The following is an 18,234-nucleotide window of genomic DNA, read 5'->3' on the forward strand; positions in this document are numbered from 1 at the left end:
TAACATTTATAAATTATTAATACCTGTATTAAAAATGGAATATAGCTCTAAGGAATCTGGCATTAAAGCACTAAGAGGTATATTATATGTGCTTTCCGGAGGTATAATTCTGTGTGCTGGTGTTCCCTTTGGAAATCCTGTTATGTTGCCTGTGTCAGGAAAAGTTAATGTATTTGTGAAAATAGGCATGTACTTTTCTGGACCGATGATTCATGATTTTTCTGTTATATAAAATCATCAAAAACAAGATACTATTTTCCTAGTCTACCCTACCTGGATAGAACTGTAATTATCATTCACAACAAAGTGAATAATAAGAAAGATTTCTTATTATTGTAGGTGTATTTAATGGAGTAGAAACATGCAGACATCTAACTTGGTGATATTTCTGTAATCTCTGCCATCATAAAATTTTGTCTGAATAATCAGTGTTTAATGACTCTTAAAAATTAGACATTTCTTGTGCTATTCTGTAACTGGAGTAAGGTTTTTCCAATTTTATCCAAGTGTACTTGGGAGGGTTATAGTTGTGTTCCTTGTTCCAACTTACATAATAGTTGAAGTCACTTGTTCTGTACTTCTCTTTTTCTTCTAAATAGGTAATGTGGCACTTGACAATTTACAGATAAAGGAGAATGCATTAGTAAGTATTCTAAAAACTTATACATTGTTTTTATGGGTTTAGAGACTAAGTCATAGGATGAAATATTGCTGTAGCCTCACGTTACACAATATGCCTTCTTTACTGGTTACTGGAAGTAAGTCCTTGGTTAACTGCTTCTAATTTTGCTCATATTACTGGAACAGAAAGAAAAGCAGCTATGTGTGAAAAGGTAAGTGTGCTTCTTCAGAAGAGAGAAATAACTTCTGAGAAGATAGCAGTAGGGTTTTAAAGTAAGTTTCCCTGTGTTTTATACATACATGCATATACAACCTGTCCTAGTGTTTGAGGCTTGAAATGATAAAACTTCAAATAAGGTATTGGTGCATTTCTGTTACCATTTTGGTCATCCAGCACAACTTCAAGGATTTAATTTTTGCTGTGACTGCTACTGTATAATCATACTTCTGGTAAGTCCTAGGTTTTTTTCTTCACTTGTTTGTCCATGCAGTAGATATTTGTATGTTTCTGAATGATTTACTAGATCTAATGGGTTTGCAGAGGCCTACGTATTCTTTTTCTTTTCAGCTTTGGTTGAATAAATGGATTTTTCAAGGCCTGACTCCTGCAAATTGATTGATCTCATTGAAGTCTTCTGAAAGACAGTGGTTCATTTCTCAGTTGTTGGTGTGGGGATGAAGGGGGAAAAAGTTCATCCTTCTACATCAGTTGATGTGATTGAAACTTATGTTTATGACTTTCTGTGTAAATTCGTGCTTATTTAAAACTGGCAGGGAAGACATTTTTAAGATGTGTACTCTCTGAAAGTAAATATGGTTATTCAAATGCTCTGTTCTGTTTCTTTTAAAAGAAGAATGACAGAGTGAAGAAAAAACAAGAAATAACTTCCATTAAGTGCCCATATTCTTGTCTGAAAAAAACCTTGGCTGATTTTTGTGTTCTTTAATTGGGCTAATGAACACCTGTGCTACTGAGAGAATCTTACTGCAATCTTTAGTGTGCTTCAGACTTCAGTAAAGAGAACTGTTACTCTTCTGTGAATTGAAAGCATGTTGGATCTTTGTATGATCTAATCATTGGTTTCTCTTCATTGTTCCGGTTTCATGTTTTACGTGCCCATTTCATCCATTCCTGATAACTTCGCTGTACTTGAAAACTCTTGATACAAATATTTTTGTAATCTGGTAGTTAAAAAAGGAAGGGAGGAAGTGTTATCTGCTTTGTACATGTGTGTCTTTCTTATGATGACAGAGCAAGGTTGATTATGGTTCTAGCAGTTCTGACTTAGAAAAATGCATAGTCATGTATGTGACTGACCAGCTGAAAGAGAGCTAAGACAAATTCAGGAACTGAAAACAAGGGATGCTTCTGACTGCTTTACAATTGCAATATATTAAATTTCTATGCAAAAGTAATTAAAGGAAGGTTGATATTGAATACCGTTTTTAGAGCACTAGACTACGCCTTCTTGAAAAAGAAGGCATTAAAGGAATGTGATATGGTCCAGCTTTTTCTTTTCTAGTTTGCCTGTCTGCTGCTGTCTGGATTGTTTTTGTTTTCTTCTTAAGGTTTTCTACCAGAAAATAACTAGCTTTTAGTTTCTGTATATAGATACAATACTTTTCAAATATAAGAAAATCAAGTCCTTAGGAAAAGGGAGACGAGCAAATAGTTACTTTCAGTGTTACACTTGCTGAGTCTGGTTTTTTTTTTCCTTAGTCATAGTAACAGAACGTTACATTAAAATGGAAGTTTGTCAGACTTCAGTCAAAATTTAGGCTTCAGCTCATGCAAAGTCAACTTAAGATTAGTGTAAGATTTCTAAAATAAAATTGTACAAAATTATTTTACAAATGAATTCTTAGGCACCTTGAAAATATAACCATTTTTTTCCCAAAATATGTTAGAGTTTGCTGACACAAAGTGCTGAAGTGTCATTCTGTGAAACGTACTTTGATCTTTTGAGGCTGGTGTTTTGTTTTGTGTGACTTCAGCTATAAAAATACAGAAGTATAATGGGGCAGTTGCTATTAATGTTCCTTTTTTACTTCGTTAAAAACTTGTAGTAGTGATAGTGATGATTTCTTTCTGATGGATTTCTTAAGCTTTATCCTGTTTTTCAATCAGAATGAAAAATGACTGCTGACAAACTATGACCTAAGCTCTTTAGCAACCTATTACATGTTTCTCACTTAGATTGTTAGAGTCATTACCATCAAAAAGCTTGAACTCTGAGCTTCTTTACTTGTGAATTTGTATCCAGTATCCAGTTGGTCACAGCTCTTAATCTTCAAAGCTGCTATTGCCTGTACCTTCTCAGTTACAGTCTTGAAGTATTTTCAGTAAATCATCTTTTTGCATGTTAACATCAAACCCCAATGCTCTCAAGGTTTTTAATTTGTTAATCTGTTGTCTTTACTCAACTACTCTAAAACATCTTTAATTTCTAGCCTTTCCTTATGTTTTTTTTTTTTCCTCCTCTGGAATTTAATCTTCTGAAAACTAACTTTTCAAGGTCGAACTCATGGTCCTGTCCTTTTAGCAGGCCAAACTGAGCTGGTCCCCCTTAGAATTCAGCTGAGAGTCATAAATGCAGGATTAAATGGGGTGGATTTGGTTGCTGGTATCTGCTTCTACGTGACTGCTCCTGGCTCTATCAAGAGCAGAGATCTTTGTTTGCTCTCACACTTTGTTTCAACCTCTTATGCGTGTACTAAAAACAAAGTTCGGAGATCAAACTATTTAAAGTGAGTCTTATTTTCTCTTTCTCTCCTGATGCATTTCAATGAAAAATAAAAACTGAGAAGAAAACTTCCAGTTAAGCTTATTGACCAGATTTTTAACATGCAGCAGTCTGCTGGAAGAAATATTCCTGGTGGTCACCAGGAAGAATTTAAAGCATAAGGAAAAGTTTCTAGGACTATGCAGTTATACCAGAAAAGGGTTAAAATATTCCATAGCTCTTGCTTTTCAGTTGTTTCTTCGAGGTGCTAAAAAAGAATAAGCCACAGAAATATTGTCACTAGTTTAGTCACTTAATTAAAGTTGGTTGTTCGTAGGCTCCTAACTGCAGCTCAGAATGCTTTTTAAAAACTGTGGAAATCTGGCGGAGATGTTGGTTTGGATATTAATCCTATTTTTTGGAGCAGCCCTGTTAAATATTTGTAAGTTGTTGGAAAAGTGGTAGTGTCAAGGTTGTTTTCTAGTACATGGGGGGAAAAAAAAGTGGTTAATATCTGTCTCATTTGGGAAAATGGGTTTGCTTTTTATAATCTTTAAGATTAAGACTTCTCTTCAGGTCTTTGAATTATCATTAACTTATTTGAAAAGAATATGGAAGTGGAAGACAGTTCTGGAATCTTGATATTTTAACTTATTTTTTAATTTTTCATTTTATTTATTTATTTATTTATTTTCTCCTACTTCCTCTTTACTTTGTCCCTATTATGTTCTTGATATTCCTGTGGTTGTATACCTGGTTTTGGTGTACACTATATAGGAGAGATACTTTGTGAGGTTTTGATTGATGGTAATAGTTGTTCACTTGTCACGCGTTCCTTGTCTTTATGAGCCTGTCTTGTTCTTGATGTTTGGCAAGCATTTGGCAAAGAACTTCTCAGTATTGTTAGTGAGACTTTTTATACGTTTGTAAATACTAAGTGCTATTACCAGAAAGAAAAGACCTATGTGGCAAATGAATAAAAATTTGAAATTAAATTCTTGTATATAGACAAAACTTTACTTTTTAGTAACCTTTGGAGTGAAGCATTATCATACTCGTAGGAGAGAATTGTCAGAAATGTGTAAATGCTTTGTTTTAAGGCTTTCTACAAGCCTAACCATATTTATGGATTCCTGAGTTCGTGTGAGTATTGCTAAATACTTAAATCTGTCAGATGGAGAACTGTTTCTGTTCTGGAACTTAAGTTTTGAGAAAATAACTTTAACAGAAGTAAAGATAATAATTTTGCTCTATAAACCTGCTTAGCTTTAAAAGCATGGATCTCTTTAATACTATATTTTTTTTCTTTGCAGAATGAACTGGATGTACCTTTTAGAATAAAAGTTGGTCAAATAGGTAAGTTTTTGTTTCAGTGTAAGTATTGAAATGGAAATTTTAGTACAGGCCTTAAGGTCAGTCCTGCCTCTGAATTTCTTTTATCAAGCTTTCTTAAGTGATCTCTGTAACTGTACTCGCTGTTGAAACTGGCATAGAAGTCTAATGTGACTGCCCTGGATAAATCATAAAATGTTATCTGGCAAACACTGTTTGTGTAACTTTACAGGCTGGTATGAAAAATATGTCTGAGAGGTTCTTTCCAGATACATGGACGATTAAGGGAGCTGTTTAGTATAGGCAGAATGTGTGTGGCTCTTTAAAGGACAGATTAAGAATATGAAGAATTTAAGTAAGATTCCTGAAACTGGCAAACATGCCAAGGGTTTAGGAACTCTTAGATATATGTGTGGTGTTTTTTTTTTTCTCTAAATTCCTTTCCCTGGTGGTCAGCATTGCTTTTTCACATGAAACATTCGTTGGAGATGAATGTGTGTTGTATTTCTTCTTCTGCTTCCCTGGGAAAATCACATTCATCCCAGTGAATTGAATTCCAGTTATGATCTCAGGTTTTGATCTGAAGTCTTCTGACTCAAACTGCATCTTATTGCTTAAATCTATGGCTTATATTTTCTATGAATGTATTTTATCACTTCAAGGGCCTTATAAAATGTTTAGGCCCATATGGTTTCTCCTTACCTTCTAAGATGTTTAGGACATCAGGCTACAGAGCTAATGCTCTTCGATGCCTGAGGTGTTGTTTGGACTAAGCACAGCATAGATTTTTGTTTTGATGTAACTGCGTCTGGTTTGTTTAGATAAACTTACTCTGAAGATTCCTTGGAAGAATCTCTACGGCGAGGCAGTTGTTGCAACTCTAGAAGGCTTGTATCTTCTAATAGTTCCTGGAGCAAGTACGTAAACTCTTCAACAACACAGTTAAATAATGGAAGAGAAAAATATCTAAGGGTACCATGTATTTGAGTAAATAATAGCAAGTACTTCATGTAAGCTGCCATTTTTACATTCTGTTCCCTCAGGGGAATTTCTAGACAAATGCTGGCAAGTTAGTGAAATAAGGGTGGGAGAAAACAGCACCTGTTGCTTTTATGGAAATCCTTGGTTGTATCCATTCCAAGTTCAATTCAGCAGCCGGGTTTCCTCTGAAGTGTGCTTATCCTGAATCCACTTCTCTGGCATGTTTTAGATCTTTTGGCTGTTGCGTCATACAGTTCATCTGCTTCTAACTGTTAGAACTGTTTTTAGGAAGAGGGAAAAGGGTCCGAAAGCTTGGTTAGTTTTCTCTGAAATCAGAACCTCCAGTGTATTAAGAAAACTTGCAAGTTCTTAGAATGTCAAATATATGTGTAGTAGAACTTACAAACCTTCATTATATTGCACAGACCACACTTAAGGGTCTGAATTTCCACGGGAAGGTTCTCCTATGAAGTAATGCTCAAATGTTGCTATGATCCTTTTGTGTCTTACTGTGTAAAAATAACAATTTCAGAGGCTGGATGCAGCTTTCAGCAATTAAATGTACAATAGCCTTTATCTCAGCAAGGTGTTTTGCAACATAATGTTCAATATGGTGTGTGTTGCTTGATTATGCATTTATGTAACTTGAAATTTAGGGTTACAGCTGTCCCAACTTGGCTTACAGGCATTAAATATGATGCAGAGAAGGAAGAAAAATACTTACAGGATAATAAACAAAAGGAATTGGCAAGAATTGAGGAAGCCTTGCAGAAAGCGGCAGAAAAAGGTACTGAGTTAATAATACAACTCTCCATTGGAATTTGAGGACTTAGACTGTGCTATGAAAGAAAAGTCCAGTTTTGTGATTGACTTACTAAATTATGTTTTTTCAAGTGTCTAGCTAATCTTACTACAGTGCTTTGAAAAGCCTTTTTCCTCTGAACTTCAAAAGAAATGTTATTTGTTTTGTTTACCATTCATTTATCCAGTCAGCTTCCATTGGAAATGGGAATTTGATAATCTGGTATGTCTTTTTTTTTTTTCTTTTTTTTCTTTTTTTTTTTTTTCTTAAAGCTCTAGGGGAACATGACCAAAGATAGAAACTGCATTGCATAAGGCTAATGTTATCTTGCTTTAGAGCTTCAGTAATAGATGTATAATGATGTGTTTTAGAGGTGCATGTGACAGGTTGTTCCTTGCTTAGAGGAAACTTTAAGGAGAGTGGTAAGGTTTGTATGTTTTTACTTCAACAATAATGCTTTTGTTTCAGTTTCTGCTGTCGTTTTATGATGTACTGCATTTTGACTGGTTTGAGAAATGAGACTCTCTTGGGCAGGAAATAATTCATGACACAGGAGAACAATTGAACACGAACATAGGAAACTTCACTTAAACTTTTGATCTAGGTCATGAAAAATTTTAAATTTTGAATTATAGGTTAAAATAATTGGTCATTTCAGTACAGTTAACCTGATTTGTGGTTTTTGGTTTTTTTCTTGTTTTGTTTTTTTGTCGTAACAAATATCTTGAACAAAATTATGGTATAAATTAGCCTTGCTTGGACAGACACCAAGCTCGGAACCAATGACAGTTAACTACATATGGTAGAGGAAAAAGTTACTACTGAAGTTTTTGTCTGAAGTGAGAGCTGTTTGTTGGGTGGTATAATGGTTCATAAGATGCACCTCTAGGATACCTGTAATGCTGCAAGTCATTTGCCTTGGAAAAGTTACTGAAAATGAAATGATGCTTAGAACACTTGGAAAAACATGGTTTGTTTGTAATCTCTTTGCTTATTTAATTTTTCAGTTACAGGACTGCTGCCTTGTTTCTGTTTTGCTAGTTTGAGATGTACATTTGCAGTTTCCTTCAAACAGCAATCTGGCAATCCGTTTACAGTGAAGAAAGGAACCTTGCTTTATTTCTTGTCTTCAATATGCCAGAAACTGTATGAGACCTAAGGCGACTTCTGTGAATGAATTTTGCAGCCGTTACTTCATACTGGGGCAAAGGAATGTTCATAGAGGTTTAACCTTGGTTATGTGGAACTTGGATACTGTAAAGCAGCAGTGTTTCAGTCATTATTCTTTACACCAGTAGCAGTGGGATGAAGGGATAATATAACAAGAAGAATTTAACCTGATGGGCACTACTTGAGGAATTCTAATTCTGGAACTTCATGTAATTAAGAGTGAGTCTGTGCACATGTGACAAGTCATATTTTTTTTTTTTAAAGAAACTTACTACATCAAGCATTTGTAAGGCTTTTGAAAAAAAAAATCATATAAAAATGATACCTCAGTAGCTCAACTCCTTATGTAAAGAACTAGAATTAGATTTAGTTGTGTTTTGCAGTTTTGAACTTTCAGCCTTGTGAAGGAGAAGCTAGAGGAACATTTAAATTGGATTATTTTAAACTGTAGTTATCCTTTCAGTCATACTGCAGCATGATCCTTACGGGTCCCTTCCAACTTGAGACATTCTGTGTTTCTATGGTCATATCTCGGTGGTAGCTGTTTGTGTTTCTGGTGTTGTACTAGAATATTGTACTCAGGAGGACTTGTGTAGTTCTTGCATGAGCAGATCCCTTGCTTTTGCTAGATACAGAAGTCTTAGGGCCCAAGCTGTTCTACTGCACCATAAACTTCTAAGAAATTCAGCTTTCTGGAGGCTTCTAAGAGCCCACAATAGCTAGTGAAAATCTAGGAAATATATTGCATAGAAAGTTATCAGGGTCCATGAATTCTCAGCTGTATTTGCATTTCTGATTAGTACTCACCTTAATGCGTTTAGAATCTCTATTCGGTACTTGCATTTATTTAAGAATCTCTTAGCATGAACAGTCCTGGGCGTATTTTCTTTTGACATGCTATTTGAGTATTGAGCAAAATGGTCATGTCACTGTGTGGTTCGTGTAGTGTGATGAGGAGGTGATAACAAGCTCTGCTGACACAAGCTGACAAAACATTATTTTCTGTTTTCTAAGCTATTAAGATTTGTCAGTATCAAAACTCATATACAGAGACCAAAGCTTGCAGCTCTTATCTTTTGCTGATTTTAAGTAAAACAAAAATTGTGTAATTTGCCTATGTAGATAATCTTTGAAACTAGATAATCTGATTCTGGCTGTCAGATATTGTAATGGCAATACTAACATGTCATACGAGTTTTATAAACTTAACATTAAATCAGGAGCTGATTTCCTCCTTTTAAACAAAATGCTTTTTTTTGGTAATTTGCTGCCGTGTGGACCAAGGCACTCATTCACAAGATTCCTTGTATGGGTTGGAGAGTCTGATTTACAAGGACACCAAGCCTGGTGGGTGTGCATGGTTACATTTTGCACGTGCATGATGGGTATGCAGCTTACGGTTTTAAAAACACTCTCCCCCATCCTGCCCCCCCCCCCATCCCCCCCCCCCCCGCAAAACCCAGCCAAATGTAGAAATGAGAAAGCAGTACTTGTTTGGCAAGCATCCACATATTAGTAGTTCCAGAAATAAGATTTTGATGACTGTGTATTGAAGTGGAAACTTGCAATGACTGGTCCTGTCTTAATTCAGTGGCTGTTCTAAAAGACCAACATTCTACTGTAGTTTTAAAACACTATCTCTAGGTGTTTTGAGAATAGAGGGGAATTACCCTTACTTAAAGTGTCTGGGTTTAAGATACTGGAAGTTCAGGCTGTCTTGAAACCATGGACAGGAAAAATGAACCATAGCAGATTGAAGGCATTTAGCGTGCTTTTCCCTGGTTCTGTTTATTTAGATTGCTCTCAAGTTAGGCAACGAAACAGTTTCTATTGAAATTCAGAGGAACTGTTATTATGTTGTACCTGCTGTATTTTTGTCTTCTTGAACCAGATTTTCAGAAATATATTCTTAGCCAAAATTACTTAGTGGGCTTTTGTCTGAACACAGGTTTAGAATGAGCTTAAAATCATACATTTAGTTTTTCCATAGTAATGGATGCAGGTAATCAAGAGGAAAATCGTGTTGCCTTAGTTTTGTCATACATGGGAGTGAAAGCCTGAGAACTACAGATTTAATAGTAAGGGAAGGAAGCTGTCTTTTTTAAAATACCATTTATAGAGGATTACTTGTACTGTTAAAAGGAACTGTCCAAAAGAAAACGTTGTTGATCACCTTACCTGCAAGGCAGGTTGAAGTCTAGGAAGGCACTTTCTCCTCCTTTGTTTGAACAAGCACACAAATTACATAAAAATAAAGGTGTTCCTCAGAGGTAAATACACTGTTGCACTTGCTTCCTTCTTGCTTTAGTGGGATACACCCTTCTCATGCTACAGCCTCTTAAAGTTAAGCGCAGGCAGCCCTAGTGCTAAGTTCTTTTTCCCTGTATGGCCAGAGAGGGGAAACAAACAATGCAATTCACCAAACTGGTTTTCTTTAGCAATGTGGAAAAATAGCATTTATTTAATTCATGAAATGGTTGTGACTGTGTGGGTCATAATTTGTCTGTAAATAATAGAATTTAATTTCATATAAAGCTTTTAAAGAGTCATCATTTTTGTATGCCTTTTTTGCAGTTACTAGTGTCATTCTTTCAGATTGCTTTCATATCATACTGTTGATTAGCATGAGAATCATATTGGAAAAGTGCTCTTTGGGTTTCCATGTACATCTCAAATATCTTAACTTGGAAGTTATGCTCTTGTATGGTAGAAGCCTCTTCTCTATTTAAACCTCCATGGTTTTTTTCCCCACAATTATGCTTTTGCCTGAGGTCATTAAATAAAAAGCAAACACTTGGATTACAGAAAAACTTACTCACCAGGGTTTCTAATAAGCAGTCATGGCTCTGGTTTTAGCTCTCTTTTGTACATAAGTGGTCTGAAATTATGTTATGCAATGCAGTCGGGAAGAAGTCTGGGTATGTATTTGCTGAGAAGCCTGGTGATTATTTGTAATTCTTTGAACTCTTGAGATGTTACATAAGGAATATATGAAAGTTGAATTAAATGCGTTAACCTTACAATTGGCAGGACCATTGATGAAGTAGAAATTTGGATACTTAATCTAAAATTTTTATTGGCTGCTTAGTTTACTTGGGCTGTCAACTTCAATGACTTTTTTTTTTTTTAAAGGGTGGGTGAGGAAAAGAAGGCTTTTTTGCTTCCTTAAAAGTGAATTTTTTACTTCCCTGAAAGTGAACTTAGGTGTACATAAATTATGAAAAATAAAGCTCTGTGCTAGGAGAAGTAGCTGATTGCTTCCTTAACAGATCTGAAATTCTTTAAAAGCTTTTAATGAGACTTTACTAAGGCATTCTGCTTTAAGACAAGCTAAACTTCCTTCCATCTTTTCTTATGCTTTCTTACATTTCTGCTTTACTAACTTGAATTTTATCCTTTTCCCAAAAAATTGCTTGCACTGAAAAAGGACGTAAGCGTAAAAAGTATAAAAAGCGTTTTAAGAGACCCTTTAAAGGTCATGATCACTCAAAAGGTGGGTAAAAGTTATGGCTTTTAACTTTTTTAAAGACTACTTTTTTTTTTTTTTTTTGCTTTGTGTTTGGATTAAGTTTTCTTAGTCTTGCATATACATCCACTGATACCTTTTTTCTCCTGTTTGAAAGAGAGTCCTTGTTTCTTTCTACTTGGATAGCTGTGCCTGTTTCTTCAACTCAAGCTATCTGTAGCATTTCCAACAAAAATGTACACATTTCATGGGCTGATTAGTGGCACTTCACTGTGACTGTTGGAAAAACTGCATGTGGAAGAGATACCTATTCGTCTAATTTTTGTAATATTCCAGTAACAGCTATGTAAAGTAAATCTGATACTATAGTGATGATACAGCAGTGAACAGTCTTTTTCAGCACCTTTTAGCTTGTGTTCTAAATAGCTAGCATAGACTGATATTTTGAAAGCAATGAAATTGATGTTTTTCCCAAAGAGGACAATCATTGTCCGTAAGTACCAAACCATGCAGGTCTTCAGTATTAGCATGTGACTAAGAATGGGTTGCCATAACCAATGTGGTTGTATTGTTACACATTTGATCTTGGAGGAAGCTGCAGCATAGACTTGTAATTGGACTAAAAACTTTGTGGGGACCCTAGATAAGTTTTGTAAGCTATCAGACTTTTATTGCTGCTGGTAGCTGCATCTGGCTGGAAAAATGTTAATGGGTTGCCTGCTTGCACTTGAAGGTCATGAAGCTTTGATAAGCACTTCTGCCCTTTTTTTTTTCCTTTATCAGTATTATGTTGGTCTCTGTTAATAGGGAGTGGGAGTTGTGAAGAAGTGGTTAATGGCAGGAAATATGAGTTGCATGTAAAGGTGGTATAATGTTTTGGTTTCTTCTGAGTTCATGACTGATTTTTTTACTTGAAATCAAATGCTCTTCACTAAAAGTGTTATATCATGTTTAGTAGCAAAGTCTCTTCATTTTTAAAGGAATCTCTTGAACCTCTCTTACAGCTTAAAAAAAAAATCCTAATTTTTATAGCAAGATGTACAAAGTTATATATCTGTGGTGTTCAGTGTGCATTGCATATTTAAAAAGTTAAAAACAGTTAAAGTAAGCAGAGAAGTCAAACTCAGAGTGCAACCCTAAACTTAGTCAAAACCTGTAGTCCTTATTTCTCTCTACTTGGATAGCCATGACTCTTTCTTCAACTTGAGCCATCTGTAGCATTTCCAACAAAAATGTACGAGCTTGGTAGGCTGATGAGTTGCATTCACTGAGATAGCCACTTCGTAAGGTGATACTGAGGAAGACATGGTAGCCTCTAAAGATAGCTAGAGAACAAGCAGCTCATCTAGCCGTATTTTAGGTAAAATGTTAAGACGCTCAGCCTGGGATAATGTTGTTAGAGTTATGTCATTAAATAATGAGGGATTGTAAATATCCCCTGCCGCCTCAGCATGCGTACATTAATCTTTGGTGGAATGCTGAACTGTTGGTATGCAAGTTCTGCTCTCATATCTCGTTCAGCATAAGTTCAAGTATCACTATGTGGCATAGCAAAGGCTGATATGGACCTAGTTTACATGGTCACAGTATAAGTCCAGTATGGAAGAAATGGAATATTTCAGAGTAACCGTTCATTTTCACTTATGGTATACCAGCTTTTTAATTTTCTCAGGCACTGTTGTATGAAAGGCTCTAATGGACTGGTCTCTTGTTGTGCAAGTGTCATCTTTACCTGGTTATTCAAGGGTATTTTCTGCTAAATTACACTGTCTTACCTATTTGCTTGTTGAAACCCCTAGTTAATTGCTGAGGGACTCTTAAGAGAGAACCTTTTACCTTGGAGGGAGTGGGGAGAAGTATACTAAACAAAAACTTGCTGTAGGCTGAACTGTTTTGACTGAAACTTAGACATAAATTTTTGTATGATTCTGTTGCGCACACACAGCTAACATCACATCTTCAGAATATGGATGTACAGAAAAGGAAAAAAAAATGCAAATATGTAATCTAAATAAGTGAAAACTTAAATGTTAAGTAGTCATGTTGGAGTAAACATTAAATTTACATTAGTATAGCTGTTAGTGTGGTTAAACTCAAGATGTAACTACTATGCTGAACGCTGACTTCTTTAAATTATTTTTTTAGACAAACCAAAGGAGGAGAAGAAAGACACTTTCTTAGAAAAGCTTGCAACTCAAGTTATAAAAAATGTGCAAGTCAAAATCACAGGCATTCATGTTAAATACGAAGATGATGTGAGTATCTGGACCATATTCTCTTCATTTTAAATTGGACTCCTGTGCAGTCATGATTGTCTAGTTCATAGAGAGAAACTGTTATCTGCCACCTTGAAAAAGTTGCTGTGGTTTCTGCTGCACCTCTTCAAGTAAAGTACCCCGGATATGACTGAAAGCCAGAAATACTTTGGTTATGTGAAATAGATGTTCTCTCTTTTGCCTTTTCTAGTGGTGCCTTGCTCGCTAAATGTGGATGGTGGCTGTTTGTCATATATTAGTGCATGCAGTTGATGTACAGAATTTTTCAGTGTCCTGGGTGAAGTCCAGAATGGCTGAAACTAGTCGGATTACAGATGAGTCAGAAGCAAATAGTTGAAAATGCTTAATTGATAAATGAGAATGTTTATGTGAACCAAACTGGTATTATTCTAGCCTGCTTTCAGCTTCCTTAGGAAAATGATAAAGCAGTTTGTGATGATATAATTGAATGTAAAAGAAAAGCATTGGATGTAGAGTATTTCTCAGGCCTATTTTGGTATTATTTTCAGAGACGCTAAATTTAAAAAGGTGGGGGGAATGGAAGTCATAAAATGATACAGCTGACTGAGCCATGGTACTCCGTAATTCTTAGTTCTTTCCCGTATGAAGATTTTAGAAGCCAGAAGGAAATTTTCAGCTTGAATTGAAGTTCTAGGTCATTCCACTACAGCCGTATTAATTTTGGCCCAACTTAGGGGGTTCCAAGAATGCTTCAGCTAGAATAATTAAGCAAAGGTAGATCCTCAAAACAGCTCAGGATTTCAGTCAGTTTTAATTAAATGATACATCTCTGTTTGCAGCAAGAGAAATAAATAGCTGTTATTTTTCTGTTTTTGTAGATCACCGATCCACAGTGTCCGATTTCCTTGGGAATGACATTGGGCGAGCTTAGTTTACTGGTAATTTGTGTGTGCATGCATGTTCTTATGTTTTCCATTTACTTGTCTTTAGAGTAGCAGAAAGGAAAAAGCAACGTATTAAGACGATATAATGAAAGTATGCATACAGCTGGAAGTGAAGACAATCTTTCATTCATGCAAATAGTACTTGAAATTTGTGCAAGCAGAAGGGAAGACAATTGAGGAACATCGCACTCTTCTGAGACTAGTGATTTGTTCTTACAATCCAAGTGATCTTTAAAACTGAATATGTTTACTTTCATAGGGCAGGCTATTTCCAGGCCTAATAAATAAGGGCAAACATTACATCATGATGATAAAGAATACAGTATTTTGCCAGGCCTTTTGAGAAATGGGGAGAAAATTTCAGCTAACCCCTCTTTTCCTTAGATGTTAAGGATTTTATGGGTAGGATAAGGAGTTGAAAATCAAAATAAACTGACAAATTTTATATTGAATTTCAACTTGTGTGTATGCAGTCTAGAGAAACCGGCTTCTGTAATCAGGTAGCACCAAAATGATGCATTCTGTGCTTGAAAATGTAGGATAAAACTGCAGATGCATTAAATAAGATGCACAGAATGACTTTTATCGTTTTGAACTTTCAGACAACAAATGAGAACTGGACACCTTCTATTCTGAATGAAGCTGCAAAAATAATATACAAGGTAATGCGTGGTTTGGTCCTTGTCCCCCCCCCCAGTGAAGAGAGCAATTGATCTTGGAGAGAAATAATCTGCGTTTCTAAATAAAAATCGGAAAAATAATTTGCTTTGCAAATTCTCCCATTTTCCTTAATTTTGCTGTGTGTTTAAACGGCAGTAGAGCACAAAAACTGGCTTTATGGAAGGCATAACTTTCAACTCCATGGTTTAAATAATTTCCCTTAAATGCATACACTGATCCCCTCATTAAATGCATTATACAGCAAGTCTGCATGGTAACTATGATTTCAAACAGGTTGTCAAATTGCCATTTCTACTGTAGTTTGCATGCCTAATGTAAATGGGATTCTGGTAGCTAAGTCGTGTCTCTGTTCTCCCTGCCCCCCAGCCCCATGCTGAAAGGAGTATGCATAGATCTAAGAAATTATAGGAACGATATAAGAAGGGTTTAATAGTCCTGGCTTCTTTATTAGGCCAAATGTTGGGTTTGTGCACCCTCACCCCTGCAATGCGGAGTAGTATTTAACAGACGTGCATGAACTTGTGTGTTTTAAGAACTTGCTTTTTAGCAATTCAATTTTCACTTCAAAAATAGTATTATAAGATTAAATACATCTCAGTGCTAATGGTAGATTTACTGTCTAGTCTGCTTTCATTTGTTTTCTGTTTTCACAAATGGAAAGCTTTCATTTGTTTTCTGTTTTCATAAATGGCAAGCTAAGTTTACAGAATGGGTTGAATACTGAGTATGGAATCTGAATGTTTTCTTTCCTGTGCAGCTTTTGTGCCTGGACAGCCTCAGTGCTTATTGGAACGTACACAGCAAAATGTATTATCATGGCTCCCGTGAACAAATACTGGTAATGTGGAAGAAAATACATTAAACAGTACTATGTTCACTCCTCACGCTTATGGTGAACTGTATTCTGATACCAGGGTCATATGTTAACCCGTTGCACTATTGATAGCTGATATTTTTTTATGGACTTCGTATGTTATCAACCCCTATAGGTTTTAGAAATGGTCAGAAACTGTGTCTGTAAAATCCTGTTCTATTGGCATATTCATCTTGATTTCATGCTGTTTAGCCAGTACTGTTTACTAAATATCTGGGCTATATGAGCTATTACATAGCTACCGTAATGAAAAAAGCAGTATTGAGATAGTAAACGAGCATAGCATTAAGGAAAATTCAGAATATTAGATCTTTATGAGAACAGGAACTTACATCACATGTTACCCAGATTACCTAAGCTGCATGGCCGGAATTAACCTATAGAGCAAAGCCAGATAGAAGAACAAGGTGTTAAAACAAAAAGGTTTTTTTGCTTTTTTAATAAACCAAAGCTTAGATAGGTAGGTATCCATTGTCAGACCTAAACAAAGAAATAAAAAATTGCAGAGGGGCTAATGTAGTGGTTCTTTAAGATAGCAACCCTTATTATGGGAAGTAGCTTTGGCAAAATTTTGAAGAGCTTTAGTAGAATAAATTATATGGATGGGTGAAGGAGTATGCTATGCTTGACAGACAGAAGAGAGTCACAGCTTTAAATGTGGAATGCACAGCAGGACTAAATAATGAAGACTTCTGAAAATGAGGTTGGGTGGAATATAATTAAGGTAGACTGTAAGGAAAAGATAATGCTGGAAATACTTTTTTCCAACTTGATGAAGGAAGCTAACTCAGGTGGTGTAGAGACTAGAGAAATAGGTGACGGTGCTCCAGTGCAGAGGATGAGAGGCAGCGTGAGGGCAGTGCAGGTAAATCAAGACAGAATGAGAGACAGATATCTTAAAACGATAATTACAGGGAAAGAATAAAATCGAGTTTGTGTAGGGGGGCTTCCTGGAGGCTATGTCTTTTTATTTTTTTTTTTCTGATTCATTCATGTTTTGGGTTGCCGTTGGCTAGATGAGTAGTGGAATACTGCAACTTGTGATATTATAAGTGTGTGAAATACTTGTTTTGCTTTCATTTCATTGCTGTGTTATCCTCTAAGTCTTACTTTCTCAGAAGAGGAACTGGGAACTTTGGCAGTATGAATAGGCAGTTATAGAGACATAAATTGTGGCTGAGGGCACACATCCTCTTTCTGTATGACAGCTGAGGACTTCTGAGTTGCAAAAGCACCATTACTGTTAAGAAGTTTATTTCAGAAGGCCACTTCATTCATGTGGTTAAAAGAGCTCATTTTTAGGTCATGAGAAACAGTTAGTTGTTCTAGTGAGCTTTTGGGTAGCACATTACTGAATATCTTAGATTCTGAAAGAGAACTTTAGAACAGGTTATGAAAACAAATCACTTTGCCTGGAATAGCAGACATCTGATTAGTGTTGTTAGTTTGTCTGAATCTCATTTCATTTTACGGTGGAGAAGATCAGATGTGCAGTGTATGCTGTCTGCATATCTGCATTCTATTTCTGGTGTGAATAAGTGTTCTCTGTGCAAAAATGGGACATTTTTTACCCATTATGTTTGTAAAGGTTATACAGGTGTTCTGTGTTCCTTGTACAATACTGCTTGTTTCTTTTTTTTCTTTTGTGCTCATCTTTTACAGGTATCTTTATTTTTGGTTTGTTATCTCTAACAAAATACAGGCTTAACCTGGTGAGCTTGGTACTAGTATGGAAGGTTGAATCAAAACTGTGAAGTGTTTAAAACCAGCCAGTAGTTTAATGTTCTTTGAATCTTGTCTGTTACATGGAATGTGAAACCTAAGTCCTTTTATTTTTGTTCTGGTTCCCCTTGTAGGGCACTGCTTATTGTCTCAAAATTGGAGTGTAGATTCACTGTAGAAGATAATATGAATACGTCGATTTCTCTTCCTGTCTACAGTCTCTTGCTTTGTTCTTTAAAGAACTAAATTTCCTTTGACTTCTGCCTTTTTAGTTTAGCAGAAATGCTTATGTTTTTAATAACAGCCAAGTTACTTTAGCTACTGGAGTCTTCAGGATTACCTGTCTGTGGATGTTTTCTCTGTTGTATCTCAGTCTGAAGTAAAATATAAATGCAAACCAATATACAATTTGAATTGACAGCAGCAAAAGTCTTAGTGCTTCAAATGTGTCATTCCAGCACTGTTGGAAAGATCCTTTGTGAATCAGTCCTTGACATGCTTGTGGGCAGATGGCTTTGTGGGCTTACCTGATGCTGTCTGGCAGCTTAGATCTCAGTCCTTTTCAAAGAGACTTCAACTTACTATTGACTAGGCTGCAAGTGAAGATGCTGGTGTGGTTTTGTTGAACTTAAGTTTTATATATCAGGAAGTACCACTTTCTATTTCATCATCAAGCAAGTT

At 35.8% G+C, this 18,234-nt stretch overlaps 1 protein-coding gene across 4 annotated transcripts in view; it reads left to right on the forward strand.

The window, feature by feature from the left end:
• Nucleotides 1-18,234, forward strand: part of VPS13C (vacuolar protein sorting 13 homolog C) — a 101,594-nt gene that overhangs the window by 1,290 nt on the left and 82,070 nt on the right. For 2 of the 4 annotated variants that reach the window (XM_087743245.1, XM_087743247.1), the window contains exons 2-11: nucleotides 600-643; nucleotides 4,658-4,700; nucleotides 5,498-5,593; nucleotides 6,343-6,444; nucleotides 8,914-8,976; nucleotides 11,057-11,122; nucleotides 13,241-13,350; nucleotides 14,211-14,270; nucleotides 14,879-14,938; nucleotides 15,715-15,795. In XM_087743245.1, coding sequence (XP_087599371.1) covers nucleotides 600-643; nucleotides 4,658-4,700; nucleotides 5,498-5,593; nucleotides 6,343-6,444; nucleotides 8,914-8,976; nucleotides 11,057-11,122; nucleotides 13,241-13,350; nucleotides 14,211-14,270; nucleotides 14,879-14,938; nucleotides 15,715-15,795 — 725 coding nt within the window. Of the gene's footprint in view, nucleotides 1-599; nucleotides 644-4,657; nucleotides 4,701-5,497; nucleotides 5,594-6,342; nucleotides 6,445-7,801; nucleotides 7,849-8,913; nucleotides 8,977-11,056; nucleotides 11,123-13,240; nucleotides 13,351-14,210; nucleotides 14,271-14,878; nucleotides 14,939-15,714; nucleotides 15,796-18,234 lie in introns of those variants that run through there. The other 2 variants (XM_087743246.1, XM_087743248.1) reach the window with 2 other exon arrangements.

The sequence above is a fragment of the Nipponia nippon genome, unplaced genomic scaffold, assembly GCF_047370975.1.
Source record: "Nipponia nippon isolate SJK-2023a ecotype South Korea unplaced genomic scaffold, ASM4737097v1 scaffold_9, whole genome shotgun sequence".
Lineage (NCBI taxonomy): Eukaryota > Metazoa > Chordata > Aves > Pelecaniformes > Threskiornithidae > Nipponia > Nipponia nippon.